The 27,737-nt window shown below is 38.8% G+C and overlaps 1 protein-coding gene across 1 annotated transcript in view; it reads left to right on the plus strand.

The window, feature by feature from the left end:
* LOC129761965 (probable G-protein coupled receptor B0563.6) overlaps positions 1–25,692 on the plus strand; it is a 219,501-nt gene extending 193,809 nt beyond the window's left edge. Inside the window, exons 4-9 of the mRNA XM_055759829.1 lie at positions 14,646–14,795; positions 14,876–15,120; positions 15,183–15,375; positions 24,157–24,251; positions 24,314–24,466; positions 24,527–25,692. Of these exons, the coding sequence (XP_055615804.1) occupies positions 14,646–14,795; positions 14,876–15,120; positions 15,183–15,375; positions 24,157–24,251; positions 24,314–24,466; positions 24,527–24,844 (1,154 nt within the window). The 3' untranslated portion in view covers positions 24,845–25,692. The remainder of the gene's footprint in view (positions 1–14,645; positions 14,796–14,875; positions 15,121–15,182; positions 15,376–24,156; positions 24,252–24,313; positions 24,467–24,526) is intronic.
* The last annotated feature ends 2,045 nt before the right edge of the window (positions 25,693–27,737 follow it).

The raw sequence follows: 27,737 nt of genomic DNA on the forward strand, positions 1-27,737 counted from the left end.
TTTGATACGGGAGCGCTGAATTAGAGCATTCAAAAAAATGGGCAAACCTTGATCATATTTTCGACTGGACAAACCAAGATCATTTACCCTAGCCATTTCCATTTTAGGGTGGTCCGAACAATCAATTTTCGCCATTTTTTTCTCCAAAAATGCCTTTTTCATAAATTCATAACTTTTGAACTAGTTGACAGATTCAGATGATCGACATATTAAATTGAAGCCAATTAACTGCTTTTTGGAAAAATATTACTCATGCAAAAAATGAATTTTGTTTTCGCGATTGTTGATTTTATTTGTTTTTTTATAGTAAACTGCCTGATCCGACGAATTTCATCCCGTCCAAAATAGATTTTTTGATTAGAATACTTTCAAACATCCACGTTTTCTTACTAAGTGAACGTTAGTGAGTCCAATCACTGAACTTTTCATTGATTGATTTGACCCTTCACAATTTCCTTTTACTATAAATTGTCTAGTACTTCTACAAAAAATCGTCCTTATAATATAAAATTATTTTCAGACACAACTCTCGTTCAAGATTCTTCAAGAATTTGGAAATAACATGTTTCTCCGTTGCATGGAATACATGTTTGATACAGAGAATATTACAAAATAAAGACAGCTCAAATCGGATCATTCCAACACATTTGGCCTTCCATTTTTGTTTATATAGATAGAAGATATAGGAATGCGTTATTCCGTCTGAAAATCCTTTTCCACTTTCGAACAAAAATCAATTTCGATAGCGCCAACATCAAATGGACTAACAACGCTTAGCTAATTGTAGAAAATATGGGAATTCAATTTTCCGAATTTTCCGATTTTTTCTCTCCGCTATATTGATCTACGGGAAGAGACGAATACAACGAAATATAGATGACTCAAATTGAACCATTCATTCCTCGGGTTTTGCGCTTACCAACACATTTGGCCTTCCATTTTTATTTATAGATATAAGATATGGAAATGCGTTATTTCGCCTGAGAATCCATTTCCGCTTACGATCAAAGATAAATTTCGATAGCGCAAACATTGAATGGACTATAAACGATTATGATGTACCGTTCCGAATCATATTTCGGACTCTTAAGGCATATGATGCAGGAAACAGATCTAAACTTTATGCACAGGTATTATTTGATAGATATTTTTAATCAATTAGTTCAATATGCTTTTAAGCTTTCAACTTTGGTACTTATTTGATTGAGAACATAAGAAAATAATCGAATAAAATGCTTTTCAAATGAAGCGAATAAGAATCAAACTTCGGACACTAAATCAAGTTTCGGACAGATTGAATTCCAATTTCGGACACTTTATTTTGTAATTTTTTGGACGAAAATTACATTACACTTGATGATATTTTATAGTCAACTGCGAAACACTTACCAAGCAATCACAGTAACCTGAAAACGATGATGAGAACTGATGAAACACGAGAGAAATTTAGATATTGATAAAGGGGTAAATTCTACGTGTTCACGCTAAGGAAACGTCAAACACAAACGATAATGAGTGGATTTTGGATGTTGGATGGATTTTTTCTTACTATGTAATAATTCAAATGTAATTCTCAAATGAAGTGATAGTGAAACCAAGGGATTATTCCAAAGAAACAATTGTAATGTTTATTTCATAGTTATATCATCAGTGCATCAAGCATTTCAAGATATTAGAACAAAGTGTCCGAAATATGATTCAGAACGGTACATTATTATTTATTTGACGTAAAAAACATCATCGCCTAAAGAATGCGGTTTTGCTCTAGCAAGTAATACTCCTTCGCAGTCGTACTCAAACTTTCTAGGTTCATGGACATTATGGTATGATTTGCCATCCTGGTCAAAGCTACTGCCTTTTGCTTGCTGAATGTAGGACGTTCATTAGCAGCATACGCTAACATTTTGTCAGTGTTAGAACGAACCTCTTGCTTCAACTTCCGAGCTTTGGATGCTTTCTGGCCAATCGGACGATTGTAACGTGAAGGGCCAGAATCTGCTTCGTATACATCGTCTAGGGCAAAATCAACACTCTCTGCAACGCATGTTTTCCGATTGTTTGATATTTAATAGAAGAAATTGTTCATTTATTCATGAATACATGTATACATAAATATATTTTCATTATTCAGATATACAAACTATTACGGTGTGATATTGTTGCCATTTTGAAGCAGTCTGAAGAATGATGTAATAAAGGGTATGTCACATCAAATTGTATCACGAAAAAAACGCTGTAGAAATTTAATTTTTAGGAATTATATCTTCAGCTTTCGCTTATAATCAGATAAGAGTGTATAGATCACGTTGGCCATGCTTCACTGTCAATTTTTCGTAAATTTGGAAAAATGTCGTCGAACGAAAAAGAGCGTCGTGAATTAATCCTGTGCACTCATTTCGAGAATCCGGAGTTGTCACATCGGGACATCGGTAAGATGCTGGGAATCGTCCAATCCACGGTCAGCAGAGTACTAAAACGATACTTCGAGAACCTAACCATCGACCGGAAGGTGAAGAATGGCAAAAAATGGATGCTCCGTCAGTGAAAAAGATCACAAGCGCGTAGTTAAGCAGTTTAGACGTGATCCGAGAAGTTCGGTCCGGGATGTCGCCAATAAGCTGAATTTGTCAAGTTCATTCGTCCAGCGGACCAAGCAGCGGGAGGGCTTGTGTACATACAAGGTTCAGAAGGCTCCTAACCGCGACGAAAGGCAAAACATGGTGGGGAAGACGTGAGCCCGGAAGCTGTACACCGAAATGCTGACGAAGCCGCATTGCCTGGTAATGGACGACGAAACCTACGTCAAAGCGGACTTTCGTCAGCTGCCGGGCCTGTTGTTCTTCTCCGCAGAGGACAAATTCAGCGTTCCGGAGGAGATTCGCAAGCAGAAACTATCCAAGTTTGCCAAAAAGTATATGGTGTGGCAAGCGATCTGCTCTTGCGGAAAGCGGAGCGCCCTCTTCGTGATGACCGGCACGGTAAACGGGCAGGTTCACCTTAAGGAGTGCCTACAGAAGCGCTTACTACCACTATTGAAGCAGCACGAGGGCCCGACCATCTTCTGGCCGGATCTCGCTTGGTGCCACTATTCAAAGGACGTGTTGGAGTGGTACGAAGCCAACAGGGTCACCTTCGTGCCAAAGGAAATGAACCCGCCCAACGCGCCGGAGCTTCGCCCAATAGAGAAATATTGGGCGATTATGAAGCAGGCCCTCCGGAAGAACCCAAAAGTTGTCAAATCGGAGGCGGACTTCAAGAGAAAATGGATTTCTGTTCAAAAAAAAACTACAACCTGACGTTGTACAGAACCTTATGGACGGGGTAAAGAGGAAGGTGCGAGCATACGGGCTTGGGCTCGAAGTATGAATAAAAAGAAAATGCCAAAAGTTGTTTGATAGTTTTTATTTTACTGTCTAAAATTTTCAAAAGGATCGGTCTACTGGGCGAATTTCTACAGCGTTTTTTCCGTGATGCAATTTGACGTGACAAATTTTTTGAGACCAAAAACACAGATTTTATTATGGCAACCCTGCCCCGAAGTCCCCGAAATTTAACTTACGTTAAACCAAAGTTGAACCGACGGCTTATACTGGGTTATACTGGCCAGTTTGACATTTGTTTTCCAATATTACTCCAATCCATAAGAAGGGCCCTCGCTCGGATGCTGAAAACTACCGGGGCGTTGCAATCCAGTCGGCGATGCCAAAATTATTCGAGCGGCTTGTTTATTCCCACCTTTACGAACGTATTGCCGACCGTGTTTCACCAACACAGCATGGTTTCTTGAAAGGAAAGTCAGTTGTCACGAACCTCTGCGAGTTTTGCTCTACCGTCACGGACAGTATATCCAAAGGGTATCAGGTGGACTGTATTTATACAGATATGAGCAAGGCTTTCGATGTGGTAGGGATAAACAGCATAATGCGCGCAGTGGCTGATTTCGGCATTCACGGTAAAATGTTTGAATGGATTAGGACGTATCTGGAGAGCAGAACGCAATATGTGAAAGTACACAATAATTCATCTAGGTCATTTGGTGTCCACTCAGGAGTTCCACAAGGAAGTCATTTGGGGCCTATCCTGTTTGTCATGGTCATGAATAATCTTCCATCATTCTTGACCAACGCAGTAGTGCTTATTTACGCGGATGATTTTCCAGCCAGTGAAACACATCGCTGACTGTCATCTGCTTCAGCAGGATTTGGACAATTTTGAGAGGTTCGTCGAGAACAATGGATTGAGCGTAAACCCTAACAAATGCTCCGTTATGACCTTTACGAGGAGAGTTCAGCCAATAAGCTTCGACTATAGACTGGGAGGTTCCAATCTACAACAAGTAGAGAATGTTCGTGACTTAGGCGTGACGATGGATCGATCTCTTTCGTTCAATTGTCACATAGAGCGAATTGTCAAAGAAGCGCTGAAACTATTTGCACTCACTCGTCGATTCGGGCAGGACTTTACCGATCCGCACGCAATCCTGAAAATTTACACCTGCCTTGTACGATCCAAACTCGATTTTGCGAGTGTGGTGAGGCGACCGCAGTACGATCTACATACTCAAAGACTTGAAAATGTTCGAAAGAAGTTCTTGAAATTTGCGCCAAGAAATCTGGGATGGAGAGAAGAACCCCGGCCACCATATAAAGATCTCTGCTGTTTGGTAGATCTGGATACCATTAGCAGCAGGCACAAAATTACAGACGTTACTTTTTTTTGCAACGTACTGAACGGAAGGATCAAAAGCCCGCGTCTCTACGACAGGATTCGTTTTAACGCCAGCCCCGTTTCTCTTCGTCAACGGAGGATGTTTGACCCACCCCTGAGGAACAGAAATTACACCCAGCATGAACCGACAGCCAGATTTATGCGTGAGTTCAACGTGCTGCAAAATGTTGTTTCTGTAAATATGACATCAGAAGAAATTCGAAGAAGATTAAGATTATATTTTAGAGACCAACTGAATGTATAAGTTCTAAGTTTGTATGTTTTATGTTTTCTGTATTCACGTTTAATTTTAAGAAGGCTAACGGGCTTACAGCCTATAGTCCAATTAAACAAAATTAAAGTTAAATGTTATCGCGTAATATGTACGAATAATTCGTATTGCAAAAATTGACTAATCATTGATAATATGTACCAAAACATTCTTCATATACAGTGCTGCCTTTGAATCCGGACGCTTTTTTTATCCGGACACTTTTTCATTACATTCAATATTATGCCAAAACCATAACATTTTTGGCATATTGAATTAATGTGACTGATAGTTTCTACTGTGTCAATTCAGTTTAGTGTCAAACATAGTTCCTAGCTGTCAACAAAAAAAATTCAAAAATCAATGTGAATTTCACAAACCCATGTCCGGAATAAAAGGCACATTCAGAAAATGATTTTAAATCCGGACGGTCAAAAGTTCACGATTAAATTTCTCATTGAAGGAGTTGCATAAGGGTATGTTAGAAGCCTTAGTATGGAGTATGGAGTGTGGAGCAAAGATTTTCGATCCGGGAAACCACAAACCTCTTCAATATGACCCGTTTGTAAGTACGTGGGCAACTTTATTACTTTGTCTGTAGCGCTGTCCCACATTAATAGAAATTTAATCCCCTTCCTGCTGACCGATTGATCTGACATTTGGAACACACCTTTATCTCTGCAGTCATTCTAAAACTGCGAATTTCATGATCTTGAAAATCCAAAATGGCGGCCGCTATGAAATGGCAGATTTTATATTTTCTCTAGACCCTATCAATATGGGTATTAAACGGAAGGGCTTGACTAGTGCAAATGCAAAATGGGCCACGTCAGATTTCCATTATCTACAGTTAGTTGTTTCATTACATCTTCTTCTTCTTGAATGGCGTTAACGTTCCCTGTGGAACTTTTGCCGTCTCAACGTGTGCATTAACTAGCGTCATTTATTAATTTATTATTATTAGTACATTATCTGTATTATTATTATGTGTAATCGTAATGAAACCGTTGAACTCAAAAAGTGTATTTACTTATTTCATTTTTTAGTTTTTGGTACATCATCTGTATAATTAGTATATTTCTGTACAATAAAACCATTCAACAATTTCTTTAAAATTTTGGATTTGCATTTTCATAAATAAGTGTGTTCTACTAGTCATTCTCTTTCGTTTGATACCCATATATAAAATATGGCGCCATCTTGTAGTGGCGGCCATTTTAGATTTCCATTTTTCATGAACAACTGTCTACTAGTCAATCCCTTTCATTTGATACCCATATCGATGGGGTTTAGAGAAAATGTGTAATCTCCAGAACAAAAATCTCTGTAGCTATGGGAAACTGGCCAACAGTTTTTCAAGCAGAAATAGCTGCGATAATAGAATGCTCAAATGTCTGCCTTAAAAGAAAATATAGACATGCTAACATCTGCATATTCTCAGACAGTCAAGCGGCACTTAAAGCTCTAAATGCTTTTAAATGCTCCTCAAAAATTGTCTGGGAATGCATTCTCCTCTTACGGCAACTAAGTCGGATAAGTTCGGTACAACTGTACTGGATTCCTGGCCATTGTGGCATAGAGGGAAACGAGCGAGCAGATGAACTTGCCAGGAACGGCTCAAGCTCACCTTTCACTAGTCCAGAACCATTCTGTGGAATTTCTGACTGTGTGTTGAAAGGTGAGCTGAAGAAATGGGAAGACCGGGAAATGTTAGCCAACTGGTTGGCGGTACAACTTAACCAGTCAAAAAAAAATTATCACGCCGAGTATTAAAATTACTCAACAATTGCTGAGTCTTAACAAGAAAGTCTTCAGCACAATCACGGGCCTTATAACAGGACACTGTCCGAGTAAATACCATCTCAAAAACATAGGTTTAGTGCAAGATGATATTTGTCGTTTTTGTAATACCGAAAGCGAAACCTCAGAACATTTGCTCTGTAATTGTGGAGCTCTAACTAGACGCAGACTTCAATATCTTGATAAGGCTATTCTGGAGCCCAAGGAAATTTGGTCTGCGTCGCCGATCAGGATTAAAAAATTTATCAAATAGAGTATTCCTCATTGGCACCTATCACGCTAAAGCTTTCAGTCTACTTCTTCATCAATCAGCAGTAGGTAAGCTTGAAGTGGAGTATTAAAAAATGGGATATACCACAATAGTTCAGAATAATGGACGCAGTGGTTCACATCCAACAGGGGAAAAAAATATGTAATCCACTATTTTGTAGCGGCCGCCATCTTGGATTTACACTTTTCATAAATGAATGTATTCTACTAAAATTCAATAAATAATTGGATTAATAAAAACCTAATAAGTTAATAAGTTCTCCAACAATGAATTTATAATTTCTCTCAAAGAAATGCAAAGAAAACACGTGTCCGGAATTGAAAGCAAAAGTGTCCGGATTTCAAAGCATGATTAAAAAAGTGTCCGGATTAAAAATCGATGAAACGATGAAAGAAATTTCAAATTTTTAACAAATATTACATGATTTTGTGGAATTCTTTGATTCATAACTTAGATGAAGGTCTTCTAATTCTATTGGAACGCTAATTTTTCATGCTATGATATGTCAATATTTTTTTAGTAGTTGGAGTTATATTCGTAAGCGCTTAAGCGTCCGGATTTCGATGCATTATTATATACCAATGTTTCCTGAGAATGTAGATTTCGGATTATTACAAACTAACCAACTTCAATTTCGTGCAAAAATAATGGATTTATTTTCACTACACCTACTACAGTGGTAGACATTCGTTTAGCCGCACCCTAATGTTCCTCAATATTTTTAAAAATAAGTCAGATCATCGAACTCATTCTAAAAAAAGTATGAATTCACTTTTTGTTTTCTGAGTATTTCAAATATGTGGAATCAGGGTAGACATTCGTTTAGCCGCATCCTAAAATTTGAATAAAAGAAAATTTGTGCGGCAGATTTCGAGTCCAATCGGTAGCTAATATTTAGTATGTTCACCTCCATTTCGGATCACGTTGAAAACTCGATTTGGCATCGAGTCAGACAGCTTTTAAAGTGTTGCCATATTGATTATAGCCCAACATTCCTGAATTACTGCCTTGAGACTGGGAATGTTGTCATCCGTTTGCATAGACCATCTCGGCCAAGATTCTCCATAGGATCTCTATGGGATTGCAATCGACTGCCAGCAGGTCATTCAAGAAGCGGAATGTTCTTCTGGGCAAACCATGCCTTCGATTGCTTGGAAACGTGGATCTATGCATAATCCTGCTGAAAAAATGACATCCTCGGTAGCGTTATTCTCAATATGGCCAATCAAAACGTCCTCCAGAAATTGAAGATACTTTTCGGAGTTCATTCGGGTGAAAATGAAACAAATGGGAAGCTTGCTGTGATAGGAAACGGCTCCCCACACTGTCAAATTTCCACCCCCGAAGTTTCGCTTCGATCTCGTGACATGCCGTTGACTTAAATTGTACCAATATCAACTGTAACAGTCCGGACCATTCAAATTGAACTTTTTTCGCCGCAAAATACAACATTTCTCCATTCTAGTTTCCATTCCATGTATTGCCGGGCGAAAATGAGATGGTTCTGCTTATGGGTGGCGGTCAGTTTCGGCTTCCCTTGAGGTTTCTTCCACATGATGTTTGTTGACTCATTCAAGATGCGCGCAATATGCCTTTTCGTTACTGGAACAACCGATTCTAAATGATGATGATGATGGTCCCGCCTCCTTCCCCTACAGAGGTTTGAGCAAGACGAGTTATCTAAAAGATAATTTATTTTTTTTCAACATTGAAATCAGTTTAGCAAACATGAAAAACGAACTGATTTTATTTACAGATATAAGTTCAAAAAATTGCAATGTCCAAAAAAGCCAATACTCAGTCATGTCCGCCACAGAGCCGATACGGTCCCGACGAGGCCCTTGCAGCCAAGTGGTCCACCAGAGCACAAGTCCAACCGCCAGCCTTGTTTTAGATTGACTGGGAATACCCTCATTCAGAGAAATCGAGAAAATTTCCTTTACGAAAAATTCCTAGACCGGCACTTAAAAAAAACTTTCAATTTAATATCCTTTATATCTGTGTCTCGCGCGCGACGCTCAAACTTTTGTAGACTACTTTTATTTTTTTTAAACTAATACAACTGTAAGAACGACAAAATAAAAATAAAAATAGTCCATCATCACCAAGATCATGACAGACATAATAGAGATCAATACAAATTTAAAAAAAGATGATTTAAAAAAAAATTAAATAATCTACATAATATAATCCGTTCAAAAAAAAAAAACTTCGTCAGTAAAGATCTTCGTCATAAAAATAAACAAAAACTCGTTCAGCTGTTAAGAGAACACAGCTTTTACATGTGAAATACAGTGCCTCTTAAATTCTGTAAGTGTTGTTGCACATTTAATATGTCTTGGCATCGAGTTGAACACATTTATTCCTTTGAAGTACAACGAATTTTGTGAAGCACATGACAAGAAATTAGGTGTTCTTATTTCATTCGCGTTTCTAGTGTTATAACTATGAAAGTCACTTCCTCTTTCAACTCGATCACACAAATATCGAGGCAGCAAACCGTTAGTTACTTTAAAAATGAACACCATAGTTAAATAAACAATTCTTTGCTTCACGGATAACCATTGCAGAGCGTCCAACATTAAAGATGAGGAAGTGAATCTGTTACATTTTAGTATCAACCGCATTATTTTGTTTTGCAAGCGCCGTAATCTCGATATTTGTGTGTCATTGGCTAAAAATAAAATGGAAGAGCAAAAGTCTAAATGAGGAGAGATGATTGATTTGTATAGCTGTATTTTGCTGCAAATAGTTAAATCGTTTTTCAATCGACATAAGATTCCATACTTCTTGGCAATTTTCTTGATGACATTGTCAATGTGAGTGTTGAACTTGAGTTTGTCATCAATAATCACGCCAAGATATTTAATTTCCCGAACTCGATCAATAGTCTCGTCATCAATAACAATAGAGACGTTTTCATTTGAACGATTTCGCGAGATTACCATGTATTTCGTTTTACTTATGTTCAATTTTAATTGCTTATACTTCAACCATCTACTTAAAGAATGTGAATCTCCATTTAAATGTGACGCGACCTGGTTTAAATCATTAGCTGCAATGAATAATACAGTATCATCTGCAAAAAGATTGATATCACAAAATCGTAAAACTCGTCGCATGTCATTAATATACATAATAAATAAAATGGGCCCTAATACACTTCCCTGAGGTACTCTAAGATTATTCCCTACGGTGCTCGAAATGAAATCGTTGAAAATAGTCCGTTGAGTTATGTCATTTAAATAGCTTTCGAACCATTTATATGCAGTACTCGTAAATCCAAAGCGCTTAATTGTGTTCAACAACAAGGGCCAAGAAATTGTTTCGAAAGCGCGTTTTAGATCCAAAAAAACAGCAATGATATTCTCTTTGCACTCTAGTTTCTCTTTCCATTTTGCTAATACCAAGTTCAATGCGGTTTCACAGGAATGACCTTCCCGATATCCCGATTGTTCTGGTATTAGCAAAGCATTGCAATTTAAATATTCCAGCAGCTGGCCTTTAACGACTACTTCTAATATTTTCTCTAGCGTGTGCAACATATTGATGGGACGAAACTCTTCGGCTTTAATCGTTCCAGCAACCTTTTGAATTGGAACTATTGAAGATTCCTTCCACACCTTAGGCACATGCCCAGTTAGCAAAGATTTATTAATAAGGTCCAGCAAGATGTGATCGATGACATGAAAGCAATCTTGAATAACTCTAGCATTGACATTATCCACTCCAGCCGTTTTTCCTAAAGAAAAGCAAATAGTTCTAAGTTCATTTAATGTAATTGGGTGAAAACTTTCAAATCTACAACTACTGTTAACCGGCTGTTTTATTTCATCAGGTTCATCAACCAATTCAATGGACTGATTGATAAATGAAACACTATTAACAAAATAATCGTTAAACTTAGATGCTACAGCCTGTTCAGACTGTTCAAGTGTGCCATTAAAAGTTATGGACCGCGGTTTGCTATTACTAGGTTTTAATAAAGATTTCAAAATTATCCATAACTCCTCGCTGTTGCTTTGATGCAGATCAATCTTCCTCTGAATATATTCACAACAAGTTTTCTTAATCGACTGTGAATATATATTGCGCGCGTTTGTGTACATATTCCAATGATTTCCATCATTTGTTCTACAAAATTTCTTGTACCATCTATCTCTCTCACGTTTAAGGCGTAAAAGATCCAAATTGTACCAGCTGTTCGAGTTTTTCATAGGAACAAATTTTTGCGTAACAAGCCGATTTGTACACTCTTTCAAGGTATTAGTTAGAACAGCTGATGATTCATCTAAATTACCGACCTCGAATGGAAAATCCAGGCTTCTCACTACGAGATTCGAAACAGCATGCTTCGAATATTTCCTCCAGCACTTTAATTTCACAACATCTTCATTTACCACGAGATTATCTACAATATTGATAATTAAAGTCTCATGATCGGTTATTTTCAAATTGGTATCCGTGACTGTGTAAATAGTATCAAAATTGGAATAAACATGATCAATTAAAGTTTTACTGTGCCTGGAAATGCGCGTAAATTCATGTACTGTTTGTTTCAAATTGAAGAAATCGGATACACGCTTCAAATGGTTCGAATTGTAGTCATCACGCCAATTAATATTGAAATCACCAGCTAATATATTCAATTTGCTAGAGTCAAGGAACATTTCAAGCCAGTTTTCTAAAATTTCAACAAAACGCAAGTCGCTTGAGCTGGGACTATGATACAAAACACCAAAATTACCCATCTTCATGCCATGTTCAACTGTAATGCCCAAGAACCAGTTACCATCAAACACTTCGTTGAGGCGAAGATTGAATTGAACTGATTCTTTGACATAAATAGCAACACCACCAGTGTGCCTAGAATGTGATAAACACGCAGCAACATTATATCCCGGAATACTATACTGATCAAATGATTCTATTTCAACAATGTGTGTTTCAGATAAAAGGACTAGAAATGGACGCTTTTCCTCAACAATCTGACGTAACGCTACGTAGTTTGTTGACAGTCCCGCAATATTCAAATACAAAATATAATATTGGTTCACAATTCTTCTGGAACCTGGTTGCTATTTATTGAAATGCAAGCTGCTTTTTTTCAAATCAAAAAGTCTCTGATATACTAAACATTCAGAGCTAAATGCGGCATGATTGACGTCCAAATTCAATTTCCGTTCTTTATTCATTTTCAAACAATTAACACATTTCAACACAGTTGACTTGCATTCAGATGTCTTGTGTTTCTGACTACACCTTGAGCACGTTTCAAAATTTTGTTTGCAATCCGTGCTCTTGTGTCCAAATTCTCCATATTTGAAGCATCTTAATAGATTAATCGCAGGAACTACGGAGCACCGATCGAACCCCACATTTACTTTTTCCGCGTTCAATAAACAGTTATATGTGTCAACATCTACTTCAATTACAGCAGTGAACTTATTGTAGGTGAAGCGTGGATTTTCGTACACATTTAAAACCTTTACATCTTTTATTTCGATGCCTTCATTCTGACTTCGGAGGTAATCAATGAAAACATCGGAGGAATGCTGATCGCTCATGCCCACGATTTTTAATCTGGGCATCGATATGGGAACAACAGCACTATACTTCTCACCCAAATTGCTTTCGATGTCATCTTTCACATTGTCTATATTAGCTCCAGTTGCACACTCAACAATGATGGAGCCATTTCTTCCATTTCTGAAATTACAAATTTTGTGTGTTCTTGGATCTATTTTTGTCTTCAAATGCTTCCGAGTATCCTCGCAAGCTTGTTTGGACTCTTTAGGCTTGATTACAAAAACCCGATGAGTTTTACGATTACTTTGCATGATACTAGTACTATTACTATAACCCATTATCTTATTGTTGTTAGAAGTGTTCGCACTTTTAACAACATCCGCAAAACTTATTTTATTTTGATGTACATTATCATCATCATTATTTTGAAATTTTCGTTTCTTACGTTTCGGAATATTCTAGTGCGATTCAGAATGAACTGTACCAGGTTCAATGAGCAAGTCATTCTGCCTTAATGTATGAGCAAGACATCGTTTCCTGGTTGCTTCGTGTCTTATTCGACCTTTAAGACGCAAAGTATCTTTTGTGTTCCCATTTGTTGGTCGTTATATCCCATATTTCTGGCATTATTTAAAGAAATTCCGTACCACTTTCTCAGATAGACCAATTTTTGTTACGATCGAGCGATAAGAAAACTTTTGTTCACTGAATATCTTTATTATTTTCCGCCCCTCTTCCTTCAATAGAACACCTTTCGCCATTCCTTCAAATTCTGAGTAAATCACTAATCTGACCAACTTCTTACGTTGCACATCTAATATTTATCTTGTAAATTGAACATTCCCAAGTATTTTTTCAAAAGACACAGATAAAGGCTTGGTGATAGTGCGAAAACTCGATTTTTATGCCCTTATGGCTAAACGTATATCTCGGGAAAAAACGACGTTTGAATGTTTATATCCACCGATGATGCCTTGTGTGTGTGTGTGTGTGTGTGTGATTGTGACGCACGTCCTTTCAATAAAAGTGACTTAAATATACTATCACTACAGCAAATAAGTATCCCGATAAAAAGAACATTCCTAGTTGTTTTATAAGTGTTTCAATTTTTTTTCAAGTGCGGCTAAACGAATGTCTAGCACTGTATGGAAGCTGCTCATTCCATACTCATCGATATTTCTCGACTCACAGCATGCTTCCATCAACACGCCTTGAAATTCCTCAATCAATAATGACAAATCAACTTCTTGGCCAGCTACCGCTAACTCCCGGATTTCCGCCGCCGTTGCCCAATGGTGTGTAGCTTTTAGCTTTAGGCGTGTTAGTCTGCTCTCAAAAAAATTTATCCAAAACCGCCACCGGCAGGAATTTATGTTATTTACTTGGGAGATTTGGCGCAGCTCTGCGCTGCGACCATCTCATAACCTGCCACTGTTACTCCACTATCTCCCTGTCAAGGAGATAAAAAAGGCACACATACGCTGTAGAAGATGAATGATGAAAACAGCAGAAACAGAAGTGTGTAATTTATTTATATTTGTTTTGATAAATGTCCTGTGGATGTGTGGCGCAGGACGTGCCGTGCTCCCGGCGGACAGACGGTTAGTCGATGACAATGATATCTACACCATTTAGATTTTTCCACAGCGATACCGAATGAGTTGCATAAACAAGGGCGAGGGTTGTCCCACAGTCTAAAAAATTGCAACTTTTTACTCGTCCGTTGTCACGGTTGGTCCCGATATGGGTACTTTTTGGGTGGAGCGTCTGTGACAATATGGCCCCAAAATCAACATAATGTAAAATTCATAGTGGCATCGTGGTTTGCGTTTATCCCCTTCGCATCCAGACGGGGAATTGTTTGCGAAAGGATAATTGATCAAATCGTGTGCGTCTGATTCGGGATTAAGCGCGTGATGGGGATAAATTACGAAACTTTTTTCGATCTTTTGTGACGGGCAATTTGTCACAATCGATTAATATCGGAACTTTAGGAGCAACTGGTGCTGGTGCCTTTTTACTTAATTAAAAATTGTTTTGTTTTCTCTCTCATCCATTCCATTACAGGTTATTCGGCCGCAGCCCTGTTGGCTATCATCTTTGCCATTCCCTTCGGTATGCGGATGCTGATCCACCGGGATTCGGGACGCTGGCGCAACTTTGGCCAGGCCTTCTACTCGGCCCATCTGGAGTTGTTTCTCGGCAATGGTTGCTTAGGTGAGAGGGCATGACATGGCTGTCAGAGAGCTGAAAGTGATGCCAGCTTTGTTTTTTTTTTCTTTCTTGGTGTCTCACAGGAGTCGGTGTAATAATGTTACTGGTGCTAACGATCGAACGGTACGTGTCCGTGTGCCATCCGGGTCACATCCGACGCATCTGTCCGCCGCGGGTCACGGTAGTGCTGATACCGGTGCTAACCTTCCTCATCTATCTGCCGTCGGTTCTGCGCGGCGAAATCGTCAAATGTGTCTTACAATCCGATGGAACAATAATGTATCATAAGCGCGATAATATGAGATTTTTAGATTCGTTATTTTACTCGGTGAGTCACTTCACTGAGTTTCGCTTCGCAGGAGATTCTGATTTTGGATTTTATGCTTCCAGATTTACAAAGTGATACTCGAGATCGTCTTCAAGCTGGCGCCGACGGTGCTAATCGCTGGCTTCAATCTGAGGATAATGATCGTCTATCGTCGTACCTGTGATAAGCGCCGTCGCATGACGCTCTCCCGGATCAACACCAAGGATGAGGATCCGCGGAAGTTTGCCGAGGAGCGGCGGCTGATGATGTTGTTAGGTGAGGAATGCTCTTGGCTAGGGATACCATCTGGCCGGAGTTAAGAATCAGGACACTTACCGTGTCCTGATGTAGGGCAAAATCTCTTGGTAAGCGGAAAACTCGAAGAAGGGATGGTCCGATTTTAGCCTTCTTTATTTTGTTGTATTCGTCTCTTCCCGTAGATCAATATAGTGCAGAGAAAAACCGGAAAATTTTCGAAAAACTATGAAGGAAGGTTAGAAAATTCGGAAAATTGAATTCCCACATGTTCGAAAATTACATCATAATAAGCGTTGTTAGTCCATTTGATGTTGGCGCTAACGAAATTGATTTTTGTTCGAAAGTGGAAAAAGATTTTCAGACGGAATAACGCATTCCTATATCTTCTATCTATATAAACAAAAATGGAAGGCCAAATGTGTTGGAATGATCCGATTTGAGCTGTCTTTATTTTGTAATATTCTCTGTATCAAACATGTATGCAACGGAGAAACATGTTATTTCCAAAGGCTTGAAGAATCTTGAACGAGAATTGTGTCTGAAAAAACAGGAAGTGGGTTATATATATGGTATAACCGCAAAGGTGACGTAGGACTATCGTTGATTTAGAGATCATTTGTTTGAAGTAGAATCTAAATCCATTCTGAATGAATGAATAAATGAATATTTGGGGGACTTCGAAAACGAGAGCGTTACGTTGGAGGCACAAGGATTTATGCATCCAATATAGGATACGAAAAACCTTGTTCTGAAGAATTATCTTCAGAAGCTTTCCTGCTAACTGTACTTGAGTGACAAATCACAAACCCAAATGTATTATAGAAAACAATAAAATAAACTCTTTCGCTTGAATGTAATTTTCAATTCCAAGGGGAACTGGCAGATTATTTTCCAGCAACGATTAGATATTTCCACATTTTTCTCGATACTGGAAGCCCACCAGTGGTTAATGCTAATTCGATAACCACCTGTTAATAGCACTTGATTGAAACATATTTGGTCACAGTGTTACATGGATAGAAAACATTCAAATAAACTCTTTCACATGAATGTATTTTTCAATTCTCAGAGGAACTGGTCGATTATTTTCCGGATCTTTCTCGATGCCATTCATCCAAATGAAAAGAATTCCGTGCGTGTATGTGTGTGTGTGTGTAGCGGCTGCTTCGATGGTCACCTTCTCTTCTCCTGAAGGATCGGCTTCTCTGTGCTCCCTCACAGTTTCAAACAAACTGTTTGCGTTTCAGGGGAGATCTCGATCCTTCGCTGTCCAGCACTCTCAGCAACAATGTTGTCTTGTCGATGTGCTCACGAAAAATGAATGCGTCTCACCATCAGAATATCGCTTAAGTATGCTTTTTGTGCGTGATTGAATCGAGAGAAGGCGTGGTTTACGATGGCAATTTGGAAGGCAAACTAGAGGGGAATGAACTCTCTGAGCTCGGAACTTTCGACGACTGAGCAATAATCGATTGCGGGCGCATACAATATTGGATACGGAAATATCCTACTGATGGGGAAGAATAATCTTCAGAAGCTATCCTGTTAATTGCGATTGATTGGAAAATCACAAAACCAAATGTATTTGGTCACAGTGTTACATGGATAGAAAACATTCAAATAAACTCTTTCACATGAATGTATTTTTAAATTCCCAGAGGAACTGGCAGATTATTTTCCAGCAATGATTAGATCTTTCCGGAACTTTCTCGATGCTGAATGGCATCCTAACGGAAAGAGTTCTGCGCGTGTATGTGTCGATCCTTCGCCGTCCACCTCCTCCAGCACGTTAGGCAACGATGTTGTCTTGTCGATGTCCTCACGAAAAATGAATGTGTCTCACCACCAGAATATCGCTTAAGTATGCTTTTTGTGCGTGATTGAATCGAGAGAAGGCGTGGTTTACGATGGCAATTTGGAAGGCAAACTAGAGGGGAATGAACTCTCTGAGCTCGGAACTTTCGACGACTGAGCAATAATCGATTGCGGGCGCATACAATATTGGATACGGAAATATCCTACTGATGGGGAAGAATAATCTTCTGAAGCTATCCTGTTAATTGCGATTGATTGAAAAACCACAAAACCAAATGTATTTGATCACAGTGTTACATGGATAGAAAACATCCAATTAAACTCTTTCACATGAATATATTTTGAAAATTCCCAAAGGAACTGGCAGATTATTTTCAGTAACGATTAGTTATTTCCACATTTTCCTCGATACTGGAAGCCCACCAGTGGTTAATGCCAACTCGATAACCACCTGTTAATAGCACTTGATTGAAACATGTTTGGTCACAGTGTAACATGGATAGAAAACATTCAATTAAACTCTTTCACATGAACATACTTTGAAAGTTCCCAGAGGAACTGGCAGATTATTTTCAGTAACGATTAGATATTTCCACATTTTCCTCGATACTGGAAGCCCACCAGTGGTTAATTCCAACTCGATAACCACCTGTTAATAGCCGCGCGTGTATGTGTGTGTAGCGATGTCTTCCCAGGGAACCGTTTATGGCATCACTCTCCTCCTGATAGATTCCCTTCTGGTCTAGGGTGCACAAACAGGCTCTTGGTGACACCGTTCATCCGCGCTTTCATGATAAATAAAGAGCTTCACCGCAACAGCGACAACATGCTCCAATCGCTGTTCAATTAGAACTGAGTGGATTTCCGAGCGCCGCTCGCTTATATACCGATTGGTGATTTCAATAGCCTGTTTTGAAAGCAATTTTAAGACTATTGAAACAAGTTTTTGGATCAAAAAGTAACAAGTATATAACGCGTAGACATTTTATCTTTCGAATGAAGTGTTTATCATACCATTTCGTTAAGTTGTTTAGGAGCTATTAACGCTCAAAATCTCGGTCTCCGGCGTAACGCTTTCGTTTTCGAAACTTTGATTTTACACCCCGGTATAGAAATGAAAGACGTAGTCCTACGTCAAAAATTTTATATTATAAGGACGAATTTTTGTAGAAGTACTAGGCATCAATTGATAAAACATATTTCCACTTATCTATCACAATAAATAAAATTTTATTGAATAATTGTGATATGTCAAGCATTATCCAAACGCGTTAAGTGCCACGTTTTATTGGTCCAATGTGTACCCCTCAAATGGTTCCGATCAAAAGGAACAACGCGGTTTGTATTGAGATTTCAAAACCAAGGAGAAATTAAATGCATGCAAGCTGCGAGTAGTTTCGTACTCGCTTGTATTTGTGCAGACTGGAATGTATTTCCCCAACACGAACTACAAAACTGAGGAGCCTGGGAAAATCGTCATTACTGATACTAAAGGCGAATGAACTTTCAAGTTTGAAACATCTATAGTGTCAAAAATTAAACTAGATTTTTTGTACTCCAGAATGTGTTTTCCTAACACGGACTACAAAAGAGGCACGTATACAACACTCATTAACTATATAAACTATTGATTAACATAAATCAGTACAAACAAATGATTACTTTGTCAACGATAGTCTTACGTCAAACTTGCGGTTTATAACATATAACATATAACGCTCTTTCTGCAGCCTAAATCTTCTGAGCGATGTGATTTTTACACCACAAAATTAAGCATGGATTTGGAAGTTGATTCCAATTGAACATTCCTGCAATGTCTCGGTATTTGAATATGCTTTTCAAATCGGATTTTTCTCCAATGGTTATTTGTGGATTCCAAACTTCTGTTTTAACAAAACGACAAAATGCACAAGCCACTATTGGCTACCAACACTTCCAATCACGTATGCAGCACTGACCCAGCAAACATTGAATCGTATATAATACCGAAATTGGAGGCGATAGACATACATCCAAGATGCATTTGGGTTGTATATGATGCGTATAAATGGCATATACAGGGGAACTTCGATATAACGTACATTTCACATTAAAAAAAAATGTACGTTGTATCGAATTGAACGTTATATCGAAGCATAAAAGAGAACTCAGGAACACAGCTTATATTACATTTTTGTGTTGCTGTTTGGGCAAGGTAAGTAAATAATGAAAAAGTTCAACTAGAAGATGAAGACAACCTTTCTCATGACGTTTCCCTTCATACTGTTGACTGTCATACTGTCATACTGTTGCTTGATTCATTTAAAATTCGGAAAACCAGTTATATCTCGGGATTGGTTAAAGGTACAAACAAAGTTCCTTTACACTTTACATGAATTTTCGTACTTTTCTTCGAATACCCTCCATCAAAGTTTGGACTCTCTGTTGGTCAACCTCATTTTATAACACGATTTCTTTTTGTCTGCAGCATTCCGAGTCATTTTTGCACCAATTCCACAATTTCACTTCACAATTGCCCAATATTTTTAATTTTGTCCACAGCTATAAATCCCTTGCCAAATCAAGAACTTCCTGACGAATTTATCAGCGAAAACGAACGTAAATTTGCTGGGAACGTCTCCTCCAGCAGTGCCCGCATAGAATTTCAGGCCTGGGAGCGGTCTAAAATCCATCTTCACGTACGTTTTGTCATCCATCAGCATGTACCCTTAGTACTTCTTCAAAACTTTGTTCTACCCTCTTCGAGTACGTCTTTTGGCCTCCTGATTTTGCTTCAGTATCCTGATTAATTTCCTCCAGGCACAGAAATGAAGATAACCTTCTAGCATATCGATTTTCCGGATATGGACTTTGGTTAGAGTTGTATTTGTGGCGATGTCATAGTCCGAGAGTTTGCGTTAATTATCTCAATACCTAAAACCTCAGCTTCCGATCGTATGTTCCAATAAGACGCATCCTCTGATCTATCAGAACAACACCTGCACGTCCACGAAAACGTTTCAGTACGCCATTTAGCCACCTTCAGCGATTTCGTGATTTGATTACCTGATCATTTTTTTGACGTAGAACTACGTCTTTCATTAGGGGGCCAAATCAGAAAACAGGTCACGTTTTTATGAAATAAAGTTAACGTTAATAACTATTTTTGTCGCGAACGGATTTTGGCGATTTACATACTAAATGAATCGGAAATTTCGTAAAATCCCCTGGTTTGTAAATAGTTAAAATTCATTAAAACTTTAAGCGTTTCCATTTTCCCATACATTTGTTCTGTCCATTTGTGTGCTTTTCCGAACAGAGCTGTCAGTAACGAGCAACTTATCGACGACCAACGGAGGGGAAATCGTAGGATTTAAAGTCTCCGTGAACAAAGGAAAAGTAGAAGAATGAAGGGAAATACTTGCCTAGAGTATAAACAGTGGATCTTGCTGAGGTAAACTTTCATTCGGCATCAGAATGTTGAGCAATCCAGTTCACTTTGCTTTCGCTGCGCTTCGATCTAAGATTGGACCCCACCAGTGGTAATCCAACTTGGATATCGTCGTTTCGTTTTTCGCGTTCTTCGTGTCTTGTGTTTTTCTTTCCGCGTCATAAATTGGATGCTTCGCGTAGTGTGTGATGAAAAAGAAGAAAAAGAGGAAGGAAGGCTCGAGTTCTGCAAAAAATGAACGCATTGCCAGGGGCAATAAAATTTCGACGCAAGCGTCATCTAATGATGCACGCGATGTTGGTGCAGTGAAAAGCGCTCGCACTGAACCGAGCCTTCGCGAGTGTGACACCCCATCGAACAACAGCGAAGTAGGCGATTTCGGCGCGTCGGTCGAAAATGTAAACGCCGTTACCCAGGCAGCAATCAAAATCAAGCTGGTGTCACCAGGCGGTCGGTTGTGACAAACTCATCAGCGAATTCGCATCGATGGGTGATACAGCAGAGTACAAGCTGTGTGGTATAACTCAGTCTTTTTCCAAGCAGTTAACATTGTTTATTTTCCGTCATCATAAGCGCTTCGTTTGTGCCTTTGAGAATGCATCAATGCATGAAACTGACGTTATGGCGAAGCAGACGTTAAGGTTGTGCGCCAAAAAAATTATTTGGGGAATACCAAGCATTTTGAATGTCTTACTGGTATGTTATAAGTTATTTGGGTTCGCGTGCCAGTCGCAAAACTGCCTTCAACTAGGATTGCATTTGCGCTAATATTGATCTTGATGAAGCATTGCTACTGTTTTCGAGGTTGTTATTAACAAAAAGAGTTTATTTCGCTTGTTTAGTCACCAAGAAAGTAAATGTCGTTCTGGAATTTTGTATGTGATTAGGTTTCGCATTCGAGGTAAATTTTCAATGCATTGACATGAAATAAATTGCGACATACGATCAGCTAGTGTATTGTTTTGCGGGGTCATGAATAAATCATTAATCAATTATCGTCAACAAATTCTACAATGAGAAAATCATTTCAGAGATTATTCTACTAAGCAGTTGTTTCTAAAATTTCACAGCATTATAGAATAATTTCCGAAGGTATAAACAAGCGACTTATATAAAATAACAGCGTAGTTCTACGTCAACAATGCGGTCGTATCTTGGACACAACCTCCTATAATTTTTTTCTCTCGGCATCCATCCTGCACTACTTTTTCAAAACAATACGGATCAACGTTAAATTTTCATCGCCGAAAGATGCAGGTTTTCCAAACATTTTGCTGTCAAAAGATTTGAGACACGTCTACTACGACTGCTACTATAAATTGAACTGAGGTTTCGGATTCTAATTGAATCAAACCTTTAGGGTAAATAGATAAAATGATCCTTGCTCCTTTATTCTTCAGCACAAGTGTTCAAGCCATATTGTAGAGCATGTAATGCAAAAATGTAAATTTCAACTGAAAGTCCTGGTTCTGGGCTATGGTTTCAGACATGAGACTGTAATCAGCTTATTCACAAGGCATGGGGTTTATAGGGTTTCCGAACCTGTGATATTTACATGAAACTCTCAGTACCTCTTTCGAAAATATTTTTACACATTAAAAAGTCACAGGAGGGTTGTGTCCGAGACACGACCGCGAAGTTGACGTAGGATTCCGTTAGACTAACTGTTTCATTCTGAATTTGGATATGTTTGAAGAATTATATCGTTAAACTCTTTGATAGTGATTTGGTAGCCCTGAAAAGGGGCGTTTGGTTATTGGGTGTCGTTTGTGCACGTTTGTTGCAACCGAGTGATGATGACGGAGGGAAGGTAATTAGTTGTTGGATGGTACGTATCAAGATAGAAGATACCGGGGTCGGGGATCCAATTTTAGACTTCATCAAAATTAAAGAAGTGCTGGTCAACCAGGCCATGTTTGCATCGGTCGAAAAAGGTAGTGATCGGACGAAGCAATGTCTATGGAATACAGCGGGTGGGATAGGACCTCCCATTTCAGCGTTTCCAAGTATGTTTTGACCGGTTTCGCGACATGCGGCCGAGCATTGTCGTGCTGCAAAATAACTTTATCGTGTCTTTGCTCGTATTGTGGCCGTTTTTTACTTCAATGCACGGCACAAACGCATCAATTGTCGTCGGTAGAGGTCCCCCATAATGGTTTCGTTCGGTTTTAGCAGCTCATAGTACACCACACCCAGCTGATCCCACCAAATAGACAGCATAACCTTATTTGTGTACCCGTGGCCGAGTGGTTAGCGTCATAACTAACATGCCGGGTGTTCGGGTTCGATTCCCGTTCTGGTCGGGGGAATTTTTCGTCAAAGAAATTTCCTCCGACTTGCACTGTGATCACGCGTATTCTAGAGCTTGCCACTCAGAATGCATTCAAGGCGTGTTATTTGGCATAGAAATCTTAACTAAGTACTAATAAAAATGACGCAAGTAATACTACGTTGAGACGGCGAAGTTCCCATTGCTTTGAAACAATCTGATATGGTTTGCTGAGCTACTCCAAGTGTATCTGAAAGTTCTTGTTGCGTTTGGGACGGATCTTGATTGAGTAAAGGCTCCAATTCTTCATTTTCAAACTTTTTTGGCGATCCGGTCTTCGTCTTCCAAGTCAAAATTAACATTTTAAACCGTGCAAACCACATCCGACACGTTCGCTCAGTTGGAGCATGGACACCATAAACTTCCACCAAAATGCGATGACTTTCCGCAGCTTTTTTCTTCATATTGTAGTAATGAAGTAATACTCCCGTAAAAACACTCTCGTTGGTACGAAATTCGACATATTCCAAGTGGCAAAAAACTATGTTGTTTACATTTCAACTTTTTGACATATACTGAAAAAGACGCGCAATGACAATAGCTTTCCAACAAATGTCTGGAAATTTGATTCACTGGAATAGTAACCAAGTTACGCCATCTGTTGTAGAACCGAAGAAACTTATCGGTTCACCTAATAGTTATCTTGATTTTTCATTCGGAACTTGTGGCGAAATGTTGATTTGCACGAAAATAATTCCTATGCAAAATATTAGCCCATTCGAACTTCATTTATTAGTGTCGCAAACGTTAAGTTTTGAGTTTTTTGAAAACCGATTTTAAGGCATCAAAAAAAAACCCAAACTTTGACCGCGTTGCGCCACCCTCCCTTAAGTCCGATTGAGCTGATATTTTGCATAGGGTGTTTTTTCGAGGTGGTGAACATTTTGTATAGGGTACCTTTTTGAAATTTTAGGGCCGATTTTTTCCTGATGTATACGCTAGTTGGACATCATATGCCACGTTAAATATAGGGTATATGATGCTGTGTATACGCTAGTTATACGATTTAATATTTGCTGGGTATGATTTTTCGACGAAATGAAATTTTTACTTTAAAAATCAGGACAAATGCTAGGATATGCAAAATAAGTCAGGAAGTCCCAAAAGCATCTCAAAATCAGAACACATCCTGCTAAATCAGGACAGATGGTATGCTTACTCTTGGCCATTGACACATTGACACTTATCTAATACGAGGTGTTTTTCTTCGGCTTCTTATCTACAGGCAGCACATCACTTCTATTTCTGATCTGTGTTTCCCCGATGGCCATTCTGCACGTGACACTCTCACCGGAGCATTTGTCCAGTTATTCCTTCCAGGTTTGATATCAATTTATTGCGTATACATTCAACAAAACATTGATTATGACTGCATCTTTCAGTTGTTCCGTGCCTCGGCAAACTTACTAGAACTAATCAACTACTCGCTCACCTTCTACATATACTGTTTGTTCAGTGAGGACTTCCGAAACACCTTGTTCCGAACGATCCGTTGGCCCTGGTTTGAGAAGCCATTATATAATCGGGGAACTGAGGTGAGAATCTAATTAATTTTGCATATTTGAACTCAATATTGCTTTCTGTGTCCCCAACAGTTCCCCCTCAAGCATCCCCCCAACGGTGGGATGCTGAACGGTCTCTCTCACCACCATCTCAACGGAAAGCGACGGCTCACCAATGGGACCTCCCCGACCAATGGATCGCTACTGCACCCGACGGTGAACAACAGCCCCCAGAATCTGTCACCAAATCACCTGCAGTCCCAGCAGCATCTGCTGACGACTACGACTCCTACGACGGCCACTACGACGCCCCAGCATCTGCAGGCCACCCAGATCACGCTGACCGCGACGACCACTTCCGGTTTCTGTACCGGACCAACTTCCGTCAACGGGCGCTCGAGCAGTATTTGATATTACGCCGGTGGGGGCGCCAACAGTAGCTGCTGCTCGATGAGCCGCAGCGGCAGCGCCTCCAGCGGACTCGGCATCGTCCAGCGTGAGGACGACCGCGATGGCACACGGCACGAAGAGCCCCCGCCGCCGGTGGATGTTTGAAGAAAATCTCAACAGAAAGATCGCACTATTAGCATCTTTCGATTATGATGTAAATATTAACAAAAAAAAAAAATGTGAAAAAAGATACGAATGTAAATCGATAATAAGACAAGGCGAAATCAAACCGAAGAAACCAAAGGGAACGAGGTGGGACTAACAGAAAACAAAGACAGAGAGAGAAAAGAAAATTTTACCTTCTACATATACATATATTTATATACATAAAACCAACCAAGCTAAGCGTATTTAAAAAAATATATATTGATGGTGCCATTTCTCAATTGATTGCTAAAACCCGAATAATTGGAGAAGCAAAACAAAGCAGAGCAAAAAAAAGTGAATAATATTTCAGCTTTCAAAATCAAATAAAGTAAACAATTAGAATCGAATTCATACAGTCCTGTTAGATAGTAGAAAACTGAGGGCAGCTATACGGTTTGATTGCATACGAATATCACAACATAATGATGCATTCAAACTCTATAGCCACCCAATTAGACATTAAATTTAGAATGGTTGTTCCTGATGCAGAGCAGAAAGCGGGAGGATTGCTGGGTAGCAAAATCAGCGGAACTGGAATTGTAAATAAGCCGAATTTGAACTCACTGATCGAATGTAGCTAAAGATGTACTCGCTAAAAACTAGTAGAATATACAAGAATGAAAACTCGCAACTTCATCATGGATATTATTGAGTTTGTTTGTGTTCTTTTTTAATGGAGGCGAATCAACTGCAAAGTTTGAAGCCTCTTTTCAATCCCGTTCGATATTCCTGTCTGTCATCCATTCAGTGTCAATCGGCTCCGAATTGCTGTTCTCTATGTAAGGATGGTCTGTAGGATAGCGAAAGTTCAATGGTTGGAATGACGATTAACAAGCAAACTTGACGATCCTCATCCTCATAAAAAATCAATTAGTCAAAAATTTATGCCTCTTTCCTGATGCAATGTTACATGCTTTTTATCTTCGTTTATTTTGTAGCGGCTTTAAACTTAAAAAATCGCAAAGTGACATGTGCGGAACCGATCCCATTTTCAGCTGAACCAAGTAAGCGCATACTTTTTATAAGAAAAAATCTTCTATTGGGTTCCTGGCTATTCTGGAATACTTGAGGGGAGATTTTCAAGATCATGAAATACGCAGTTTTATAATGACTGCAAAGATAAAGGTGTGTTCCAAATTTCAGATCAACCGGTCAATAGGAAAGAGACAAAGATGTTACATACGAAAATACAAATATGTCACAGCTAAATAAAACCGTTTAAAAACTCCAGCATTCTATCAAATCGAGCGCTATTAGCCACTCATTCACCCGGCGCGACGCTTCCACCGCTTTTAACACACTTCGATAGGCTCTCCTGCTCCACATCCCATTGAAACTCCTGTCTCTCATCCTTGCGGTATCGCACCGCATACATCCCCGGCAAATGCAGCGATATATCTTATGCTGAAAATCAATTTCAAGATAGCGTCTTTCCTGCTTGGCGTCCGATGATAGAATGTGGCCAAGTCCCACCATTGTTCACTTTATATAGCCATATAGTTAACGTTGTAGCGATCGCCTATATTTATTTTGACGTAGGATTACGTCTTTCGGGAACATATTGGGGTACAAATTGAAAATCTAAAATCGAGCACTTCGTGAAAATTGTCCAATTTCAAACGCTTATTGTTCAGTCATTTCATGATGGATTGATGAATTTTTGCGTCAATCGATTTGGCACTCCATAACAATTTTTTATATTGAAGAAAATAATATATGTCATGAAACTAACTATCGAACAATTGAAAAATCTCAACCCTTATCCTAACGGAAATACCCACTTCTAATTGGTCGAAATTGACGACACATGCGGCGGGTCCCTAACAGAGACATCAAAACCAAGCTGCCTGGGGGAAATCAACATTGCGAACGGAGACGAATGAATCGTTAGATTTAAAGTCTCCGTAAACAAAGAAAAAGAAGAAGAAGAACATTGCGAATACATGAAAGTATGGGAAACTTTTGTTTCTACCGAGATGTGTTCCCTAACAGAGACATCAAAACCAAGGTGCACAGGGGAAATCGGCATTGCAAATATATGTAAGTCGGGGGCATTTTTATATTGCAAGTAAGGTGAGTGACACGATTAATTCTAGCAAATAAAATTTAAATTTGGAACTTTAATGTTGGTTGTTTCGTAAAATTTAATATCCATGACCGATCGTGTATTGTGAAAAATTTAGCACAAGTGTAAGTGTAAAATTGTATATGGTAGCAGTTGTGTTAAAAATGACTTGATCTATGAAACAATTTATTTCTATTTTCATAAATAAAAATCAGATCGTGTTCCCGCTCGAGAACGGGTCGTTTGGTTTAAGCTGTCTGTTTTGTTGTGTTTATTTTCATCCAATTAAAGTTTATACGGCGAGAAAATTTGGAAAAGTGGAGAAATATTACAAAAAGTGATTTCCCATGTGCTCTACATATAGTATTAGTTAGTCCAAGTATAATTGGCATTGAGTTGAATAAACACTCAGAAAGTAAAAGTTGTAAAAGAAAATTACCTTCCTCATTTCAAATATGTTTTCTCTATATTAAAGTAACATGCTTTTACTGATGAGAAAAATTGAAAATTGTGTACGGTATTGGTAATTATTTTATATTACATTGCACAATGGTCCAGAAGATGTATCTAAGTGGAAATTAACATTTAGAGCTTGAAAGTTTTTCTCTAGACAAAAAAATGTCTTCGACCAAAATTGTCGAT

The sequence above is a fragment of the Toxorhynchites rutilus genome, chromosome 1, assembly GCF_029784135.1.
Source record: "Toxorhynchites rutilus septentrionalis strain SRP chromosome 1, ASM2978413v1, whole genome shotgun sequence".
Lineage (NCBI taxonomy): Eukaryota > Metazoa > Arthropoda > Insecta > Diptera > Culicidae > Toxorhynchites > Toxorhynchites rutilus.